Source organism: Amia ocellicauda, chromosome 7 (assembly GCF_036373705.1).
Source record: "Amia ocellicauda isolate fAmiCal2 chromosome 7, fAmiCal2.hap1, whole genome shotgun sequence".
Taxonomy (NCBI): domain Eukaryota; kingdom Metazoa; phylum Chordata; class Actinopteri; order Amiiformes; family Amiidae; genus Amia; species Amia ocellicauda.
Window position 1 is genome coordinate 10,715,229 of NC_089856.1, and position 10,391 is coordinate 10,725,619.

The 10,391-nt window shown below is 45.8% G+C and overlaps 1 protein-coding gene across 1 annotated transcript in view; it reads right to left on the reverse strand.

Annotated features, from left to right (window-relative positions):
- hdac7a (histone deacetylase 7a) overlaps window positions 1-9,421 on the reverse strand; it is an 87,803-nt gene extending 78,382 nt beyond the window's left edge. Inside the window, exon 1 of the mRNA XM_066708324.1 lies at window positions 9,225-9,421. Coding sequence (XP_066564421.1) covers window positions 9,225-9,243 — 19 coding nt within the window. The 5' untranslated portion in view covers window positions 9,244-9,421. The remainder of the gene's footprint in view (window positions 1-9,224) is intronic.
- Between the last annotated feature and the right edge of the window lie 970 nt (window positions 9,422-10,391).

Consider the following 10,391-nt stretch of genomic DNA (forward strand, 5'->3'; position numbering starts at 1 on the left):
ACTACTTTAATTCAAGGTGCTATTTTTAAGAGCTGTTGGGCAGAACATTTTGGTCTCTCCAGCACATGTGTTTTGGTACAGAAGAGCCACATCTTTTTTTTTTTTTTTTTCTTTGATTGGTTTCAGTCTTCATACCCATCGACTCCACCGTACAGAGCACTTTAAAGTCAACAGTCACAGTAGGGAAAAAACAAAAGTGTGTCACAGTGTCATACAAAACAAAACACATGCCGTATTCAACCAACCCACAGGATTCACAGTTTGTGAATCTGATGATTTTTTCCACCTATGACTGACCAGGCTGGTATACGAAGAGGAAAAGATGACCAGGCCTCTGCCATCCCACTCCGTCTCAGCGCTTTTGTCATGTCTCGATGTCAGGCCGGTGTCTGTTGTGCTGTCATCACTGTTTTTCCAAAACTTTACCACTGTCTCACAGTTCCACCTGCCAAAACAACCCCCCGCCTCGCACCCTTAAAGCAATCGGATTAGCATCCTCATGGTTTCACAATAACTAGCTGCATTGACCCATCCCCCACATCCCAACCATCAACACCACCACCACCACCACAACTTCCCCTTTCCCCTTAAACCTGACAGTCTACCTGTGACAAGATAAACATTTGAAAGACCAAATATAAACTAAAAAAAAAAAACACAAACACACACCTAATTCAATAAGTTTTAGCTGGAGGAAGTGCAAAAGGGAATGACAAGTGTGGTACAAGTATCACAAGCAGTGGTCTTGTCAAATCCATGACATTCAATTTTGATCCAGTAGAGCACCCTTCACAAAGTCAGAATGAAAGAAAAAACTACAGCAGCAGCTACATCATCACACTGAAGCAGTTATGTTTAGAAAAGGCTTTTCATCAGCCAAAGGAAGGATTTTTTTTTCTACTATACTCACACATCTCCACATTTAGCTAGAGCACGTTCAAGAAACTTCAAAGCACGACCAGAGCCGATCTCACAATGACTGACTGACTGACAGACTGACTGACTGATGCACAACGACAGAATAACACCGTGGTTGACTAACTGACTTCCCTGCACCCGTCTCCAGCTACACAGCTCTCTTTCCACTGAGTCAAAGCAGCAGAGTGACGCCGCGTGGCTACCGTCCCAGGCACCGCGCCGCACCGGGCCCTGCACCGCACCGGGCCCTGCGCAAGAGTTGGCCAACCACAAGAGTGGGAAAAGCTGAGTGTGACAGGCGAGGCCCCGGCGTTGAAAAGCACACACAACGAAACTCCGTGACGCGAAGCTAGGCGAGCGTGTGAAATCTGAAATCGTGACCGTAGAACGTCAGTGCGATGCTCCACTTCCACACACATCTCCACGTCCACAAAATGAAAGCCACCCTGAGCTGCACAATATTGGGTAAATGCACATTTTCCACACTGACTGTTGAGTTTATTCCTGCTCCTCACACTCAGGGCCTTTTTATATATTTATTTGTTTTTAATCTTTTATTTTGGTTGTGCCCAAAGGCGTTGGTGTCTGCGATTTACAGAGAGACTTCACTGCGGTTCCCAAGCCCCAGGTCCTGAGCAGCGTTCAGTAAAGCAAGTCTAGTCAGGGAAAGTTGCTCTGGAAACTACATTAAGTAACAAATGATATTATCATAAAAATAAATCAAGTTAACTCAGTTGCAAGTCAGGAGGAGGTTAGAGTGTCCCCTGTCATTGGGTCCAAACAGATCAAACTCACTGAAAACGTGTATGCAATGCTAGGAGCAGCCTGACTTTTTGACTGTTCCCAACTGGCCTCGCTAAACTGCTTTAACGGGGGCTGCTATAACACCGCGGAGTGAATGAACGCCTGGGGAATTTTCAGTGCCTAAATTGTATGAGAGAACTCAATCTACAGGATGTACAGATATATGTTACATCAAAACAGTGGCATTTAAAGGACACATTTTTTTTAAAACAAAGAAGCCTCTTTCTTGCAAGAAGGAAGCTAAGGTTCAACATATTGCTTAATTGTCACAGCTTGTTCAGACTTTCAGCAAGTTTATTATACAAGATTGAGCAGGGATCGTGAGAGTGATGATACCTTACGCAACTTTTTCAGAAAAAATCTATCTGCTGGTCGACGATCACCTGATAAGAACAGTCCTGTCTATGACCATGACCCTTTGACAGCCTCCAGTCAGTAAAAGGCACTATAAGTCACATGCATGATCACATTTTTAATTGTGCCTGGAAGGGGAAAGAGGGTGGGGGTAGAAATGATCCAATTACAGTTCCCTGGATAATACAGTTAGAGAGGGTTAGGGAGCGGGGATATAATGGGTTTCATTCCCACTGTAGTCGAACCCTTTAAAAAACAAAACAGGCTTATTAACTGAGGCGTCTCACATGCAGGAAGTCTTTGTTACCACAAGGGGGAGCCAGTATCTCACCACCTGTAGGACAGAGATGTACAAACCAACGTTTGTTGTTAGTTCTAGTTGGCAAAACAACAACAGCAACAACAAAAACAACAAATGTTTACCTGAATTAATGTCGTTACTAAACGTGTTACAGATGCCGTAGGAAATGGAAAGTTAAACAAGTTCCGAGCACATTTAAACTGGGGGGCAGTGTTTTCTGTTCATGAGTTGTCTCGTCAGGTGGGTGCAGGATGAGAACACAGGCGGATGAACACACACAGGCATGAAGAACAGTCATCCGAATTGCTGACTACAGAACAGTGGTCCACTCCAGCAAAACTGTCAGTTAGTGTGAGGATCAATTGTTATTGTCCGTCTCTGATTTGCCAAGAGAAATAATTGCTGGCCTTAAAGAGAAGGGGTTGTCTCCTGTAATGAACACGGCAGACTTCAACGCTCTCTCTTCGTCTTCCAGATGCTGTCAGCACGCTGCAGGTAGCGGAAATCCTACCCTGCTGCCCAGTGCACAGCAATTTGACAGCCTTTTTTCCTTTTTTATATTAACATTCATCATGGTTTTCTTCCAGTGGGGAGCATCAGTCATGCAATCAGCAAGTCCTGTCCCCAAGCCTTGCATTCGAATATTACCAGATTGAGGCAGCATCAGATAATGTCCTCTAGACCGGAGCACTTTATTCGGAAATGAGATGAACCTTAACGATATGAAAGAGATGGATGGATGGATCTGACTGATCAGAGAATGACTGACTTCAGTGTTAATGGAAGATCCTTCTGCTTTCATTGGGTTGTGGGTTTGGGTAATACAAGAGGCAGGCTCTACACATGCTGGGCTCTCAGTCATACTGCCAGAGAACTAAACCAAAAGCATAGAAACAAATGTAACACCTGTTGTGTATAAAAAAAAAAAAACTCCATGAGATACAGACGGACAGTGGGGCAGGACTGGGACCACACGGTTTGTGTTAAAGGGAGAGGTAATGGTTTCGGGTGGGATGTGATTGCTTCTGCGCAACCCCTCCCCCCCTCCCCGCCCTTCACCACCCCCCGACGCTCGCCTCCATCTCCTCTCCAGGTCACTGGCACTGAATTGGAGGTTAGATCCGGTCCTCTCTGAGGCAGGATATCCTGTCCCAAATCCTGCTTCTGGCTGCTCTGGCCTCTTAACCCGTTCACGTCCAGACCTCTGTGAGCCAGCTGTCTGCCCAGTGGTGGGTATTGTTTGCCAGCAGCTGCACGTCTGCAAACGCACTGGAGCTCAATCGAGGCGAACCAGAGCTTTCCAAAAACACTTTCTTATATCACCGTGGATCCCAGCTAAAGGATACACATGCACATTTGAGAAATTAATTCATAAAAATAAGTAAATAATGGCCAGATATGCATACCACCAGGGACAACCAGCCACTGACAACTCAGTGTTATTTGCACAACCTTCTTCTAGTAACAAAGTCTGGATTTTCTACTGTTGAGGACTGCAAGACACTGCAATCGAGTAAAAAGCGACTTACGCAGCTCCTCTGCACAATATTTTCCTATGAAGAGCGAAAGGTTGTCAAAGGTTGATTACATGGCGTAGGGGAACATTCCTTGGCCAAACAAGGCCGATCAATTAGAGACAAGATGGTTTTAATTCAGCCGACGGGAACACCCTGACAGTGTATCCTGCCTGGATGTGTAACAGCTCACTTCATTAACAGAAAACAACTCCCCTCTGGAAAGTTCTTGACTGCGCTGGTTGCAATTCCTAATCCTGTCTTGTTCTTTCATTCATTTCCTTTCCAGGACCGTTGGCTGTAATCGATACCATCAGGTGGCAGGGCTGCTTCCAAATCAACAGTTTTCTTTCCGCCCATTGCCCGAGACGGCTCTGTCCTCTGGCTCAGAGCGAGATTTTCTTCCCCATCAACTGGAATTAAGGCGAGACCCAGAATGAAAAGGACAGACAAATGACAAGCACTGATCACAGGTCAGATGGATGAGAGGATGTGAGACTGACTCAGGCCTACTGTACAGGATGAAAACGTATGGAGGAACCATTTGTATCCCGTGTGTGTGCAGATAGGAAGCACACATTTCCAATTAACACCTACTATGTTTAAAGAGTCACCAATGGTGTGTAAACACTACACTACTGTTGCAAACTGGGGTCTCTTAGAGTGAAACTGCTGCCTGCATTTTAAGAAACTATTCATACCTAATTAATCACTTCCTGTTCTTAAACAGGTAGTGAGGTTATCGCCGCCCACCGCGTTCCATATTACATATAAAATGCAATATCATGCAATCTTGGAGGCCACAGCTCATCTTGTACGTAACGCGCTGGATGAACAGCTGTCCTGCTAGTGGCAGAAGCACGGCGACTCCCAGGACATGCTCTCTGAAAGGTCAATCATCGGGGGGATCACAAAGCCCCACTTCTTGTTAGGAGAGGAAGTGTCTATCTATTACTACCAATCAAAACCAAGGCAGCCAGAAAGAGGGAGAGAGAATGAGAAAGAAGGGTCACCAGAAAAGTTCCTTCCCTGTGCTTTTTCTTTTTTGGAAAGCATGAAAAGTGAAAACACACTCTGAGTCGGGCCCAGTGCTTCTGCTGTCCAGTACAGTTAATCCACACAATATGGCCGGCAGGGGCTGGGTTCCAAACACACACATATATGACTCTGAAGGAAATCACCAGAGACTACTGCTTATGCAGCTTGTTACCGTATAGTCCAAACTGAAGGTGCTGAAACCAGCCAAGGCCCGCTATTCCAGCTCCAATTCCAGGGAGCTCTCTTGGTTACCTAATTGACACCTCAAAGTGCAGTAATGATGCATTTAAACTTTTTAAATTGTTCTCAGCTGGCAAAATAACTGGGGGGGGTGGACAAGAAGGGTCTGGTAAAACATATTAAGGTGTCGATTAAATAATTTATGTCTCGTTTTGAAGGAAGACCAACGAATCCAACGAAACAACACCTTAATTGTAAATAATTTTACTCCTTGTTTTCAGTTTTATTCCATGCCATTCGGTCGTAATGGTTGCTGGCACTCCTGAGCTTACCCCAGCTCGGGACCCCTGTCCTCGTCAGCTGAGCCTTTCCATCAGAAGAGTCGTAGCTGCCAGGAATCTGAATTAGCAAGAAAACCTTGACAGTCTTTCTCCGAGCCTCTTTCTGTCCCCTTCACCCCCCTTGCCCGGTTGCCAAGAACACCACACAGCCGAAGCTGAGGCAGGGTGCAGGGTTCAGCCCATCATGCGGTGTTAATGTGAAGCAAAAGCTCATTCTGAAAGGTTTTCGTTCCCCCCCACACACACACACACACAATCACATCTGTACAAATACGGGTCTGGAATCGACAAGGGGGAATAGAGTAATACTGCCAATGCTAACTGCGTCAAAAAAAAAACAAGACAGGGGGGCCTTACTGCCTTACTACCATTTCTGCTATGGCAGTCCTTGGAAGAAGTCAGACATTTTCCTCGGATGGCCTCTCCTCTCCTCACCAACCCCACCTCACTTCCCTTAACCTGCTGAGCTACTTCCACTGTACCTGCATGTGCGTGACATACGACAAAGCTGAGAGCGTGAGTGAAAGGAGGCTCCCATTCAATCCCATCTCGATCACACTCCCGACTTCAGGGCCTTAGAACATCATTGGGAGGAACTGGAATGTCAATTGGGAAGAGACCGCAGAGACCCACCTCCCTGGCTGCACTATAGCCAGCCCAGTGGGAGGAGCAACAGGGACTTAGACTGTGCAGCTGCCATAAAGGCAAAGGGGTGGGCCTGCGTCCTATTAAATACATTGTAAACAGCTGTCTTTGGGTCTTTGTCAGTTGTCCCGCTATGTTTGGCAATACTGTGCACTTAGAAAGGGCAGGAGGCGTCCAAAGCGTCATCAACATTATTCCCAATGTTAGGCAACTGAAGCACCCTGCATTAATAAAGTCCTTAAACGAAAACAGAATTTTACATTCATATATGCATCATTGGGTTGACAAAATGTCTTTCTTTCCCCTGTAGGAAAGGATGGTCTTTAATGTAAGTCTCACTGGCATTACGTGGCGATATTACATCAGCCCAAAGGCCAATGGCGTCCAGCGGTTCAGATAGACTGGTCAGCGTGTATCTCAAACCCTACAAGACGAGCCATCTCATGCTCAGAGGAGGGAGAGAACACGTCCTCCCTGCAGCTCCAGTCTGCTGCTCCGGCTCAGCGCTGTTGGAGTGATATTTAGCTCTAGCCTCCCATGTTTTGTATCCCCTGAGCTCTTGGACCGAGATGGCCTTGCTTGAAAGTCAAAATGTGCAATGCAAGCTGTGGTGCTGTATTGTCCATGAATCAATGGGAGGTCAAAGGGGGGTTGGGCTTGAGTGCTTTTTACAACACAAGCCCTTGGTGTAACCTGTGTTGGGCTACTGCTCCCAAGTGGGTGTACCATCTCAGCTGACTTACCCAGCCCTTTCAGATTGGGGCAGAGTGAGCAGGTGACAAGATCAGGGCTGATGTGACTCTGTGTGTCCTCCCATGCAGCCATGCAGAGTGGGAAGGGAGATGGGGGTTCAGAGTCCGAATGAGCACACCCTGTGGGGGAATGGCATCCCCCCCAGCACCTACAGCAGGCCCAGCTCCACACAATCCACCAGAACACAAGCTTCCCATCGCCAAGATATCAGCGCACGGAGACTCGCTAATGCACAAAACATGACATGCTTGAGGGAATAGGTCATCTTTAGAGCAAACATCAGTTCCAGTTTATTGTGATCATAAGGGAAACCATGTGCATTACACAAAGAGCACACTAATAATATTGAAGTGTATATTGCTCACCCAAGGCATTTGTGCATTAGAGAGGCTTGTGATGACAAAGACAGACAATGTAAACACACTCTTGGACCCATGGAAGGACCTACCCTCAAACAGCTAAGGAACGATAAACACAGCTTTCAACTCAGGGTAGTGCAGGACTGTTGTCAATTATAATTGAATTGAAACGCACACTGACAACGCAATTAGTTGCTGGACGAAATCGAGGCTGAGGGGGTTGTGTGTGTGGATATTAACCCCCTAGCTCAATCAGATGATCTGACCCCAATTTGTACCTCCAGGTCACAGTCAGCAAATGCTGCGAGCCATGAATTGTCCCAGTATCACACAGACAATGGTTGTTAAGAGAAAGCCTTTAACACAGGAATACAGTGTTCACTGGGTTGACTTTTATGCAAGTTAAAGGCATTTGCTCTGATCTTTTATATAGAACCCCTCTCTCTTTCTCTCAGTCTTTCTGTCTCTTACTCTGCACCATTTTACAGTAGCACACACTCATTAACCAGTCATACATTAGTAGGAAACATTTCAAAGAAACGCCTGAGAGAAGCCACCCCCAAAAAGACAGCGATTGGGAGGAAAGCAAAGGGCACAGATCACTTCCACCTATGTTATACTAGCATCACTGAAAACACGCTCTGGAGAAGAATGCCCCTAGAGATCATGCCATTTCAATCCCCAGACCGCTTTACACTCAATAGCTTGATTTCACCCCATTGATTTCCAACGCATGGATAGAGAGGGCATCGGTGAAACAGTGCGATGCTTCTTAACAAACATTTGTACCAGAGCAGACTGTTATTGAAGGCAGCCACAGAAGGACATCTCTAAAATCCTTCACTTCAGCATGAGTTTGCCTCTTGTGTTTAATGAATGGACCACTCACGAGGACTTCAAATGGGTCTCGGAGCGCCACACTTTGCCTGTGCGGCAGAGGGACGCTTGAAAGGCAAATTGCAGAGAGTCAAATAGCAACAAGACACTGGAACGCATTCATACAGCATGTGCTATGTATTGTGATTGTCAGGAAACAAGAGTTCGATCCAGGGAGCTGTTCTCAAAACAGCTCACAGTGTCAAAACTAGAGCAATCTTTTTTTTTTGGTGTTGCAAGCTTCACAATGAGAAGTGACACTATTACTTTTGCAAAAGCTAGTCCTGGTACATGCTTAGCAAGAACGCCGTGCCCTTATTACTCTCTCAGATATTTGAGGCTGCAAAACCAGCAGGTATCTGAGCAAGGTGAGAAAACTCAATCCCCCTCACCAAATGAAGTCGGATCACACAGCACTTCTCTTTCACCAAGTCACGGACAGGCTGAGGGGAAAGGGAGGGCAGGGCAGAAATCTGGGGGAAACAGGCAGGCAGACAAACCCCCATCTTTCAATGCAGCGGTCTCAGTTTACTCCTCTCTAGCTCATGCATTACTCAAGACAACTTGCAAGGAATAACAACAAAGATACAGGAGAATAAAATGGTCCTGGGAAAGACCTTTTTGTATTTTGATTTCATTTTTTTCTGCCATGCTGAAGTACTCTTACTATGTGCAGACTAAAGGGTATCAGGGTTCCCTTTTCGACTGGCTCTCAAACATTCCTCCGAAACAGTTTAAGGGCACCAAAAACAAAGCCCTTTCGGAAGCTGACAGCGTTTCACGAGCTTTGATGCGAGAGGAAGCTGTTTGTTTTAAAATGTGCACAGGAGGGCAACAGCCGGCTAGTCCAGAGTCTGAGCAGTGGGAAAGGAGCAGGGGAAGAGGGCAGGACGCAAACCAGCAACAACAAGAGCAAGGGACAGGAAAGAAAACACATACACACACACACACAGCTCAGAGCTAGGAGGTTAATCTCAAACTATCATTGAGGAAAAAACAGGAGAAAACAATCAAACACAACCAGCATCCTAACAAGGGTCCCCTCCTCTTTCTCCTCCTGCAGCGCTGCACTGATAAACTATGACAAACTTGCTGGTGAGCAGGGAGAGCTCAAACAAACTTTTAAAAGTGATGTCCTTACCAGGTCTTAGCTTGAACATCCAGTTTTGTTTTTGTTATTTTAAAAGAGTTACGCGGTCCTTCTCCTCATAGTCAGCCGAGTGTAGACTTGAGGCGCAAAGCTGGAGGGGGAGAGAGTTAGGGTCCGTAGCGAAAGGCAGAACGCAGTTGCTTTCCCCTATCACTGAGAGTGCGGGGCTGTCAGTGTAGCCCTGCCTTGCCAGCAGAACAGAGGAAAAAAAGGGGGAGGGACCGTCTCAAAAGTGCCCGGAGGCAGTCTGTGTGAGACAATGGCAGGAAACACTATATCAGGACGCAAAAAAAAAGAAAAAGAAAAACACTCAGGCTGCCCCTGTCCTGAACATACACAAATAATAAAAAAACACAAACATACACAATAAAAAAAACTAAAGAGAGAGCAAATTACAAGTCCCCAATACCATTAATGTAAAGCATTGTTTAGAGATATACATACTGTTCAGAGACACCCTGCTTTTCACTGAGGTAGTACCACAGTGTGCACAGAAGAGTCTGCAAACTGTCTTCCCCCTGAATGGTTTAATGCTAGAAAAACAAAGAAATTAAGGAATAAATACAGTATACACATATGACCTAGTGTTCTGCAAGTACCAAATTATAATTCATGGCACAAACCAGGGGTATTGTCAGTGTAGAGAAAAATTCAAATACATACACAAAATACACAAGGTAGCATTTTAAGACACACTTGCTACCTCCCCGTTGGTGTACAATTGTTAAAATTCCCATGTGGAAAACTCACATATTTACCGATTTTCAAAAGAATATCACAAATATTTGAAAACATATAATATATATTGTACATATGTGAGTTTTCCAAATACGTTAGAAAACAAATTTCTACTAGACTTAACAGAGCGGTCAAAAATGGCTGACCTGGAGGGCTTTCTGTAACAGACAGTGAATGCAAAGCGGATGGTTGATGGTATAGCTTGTGCAAAGTGTGTCAGTTGTAGATGGTGATTGTGCGTGTCAGTGCAGACGAGTGTGTGAGAGACGGGGCGGGGGGGGGGCTGATTGTGTACAGACAGTAAAAGGATCAGCTGGGGAAACCAAACCTTCAGGGAGGGGGTGTTGACAGTGTGCAAGTGGTGCTCAGCCTGGGGCTCCACTTCTCACTGCATAATCCCCCCCCCAGTCTGGCAGAGAA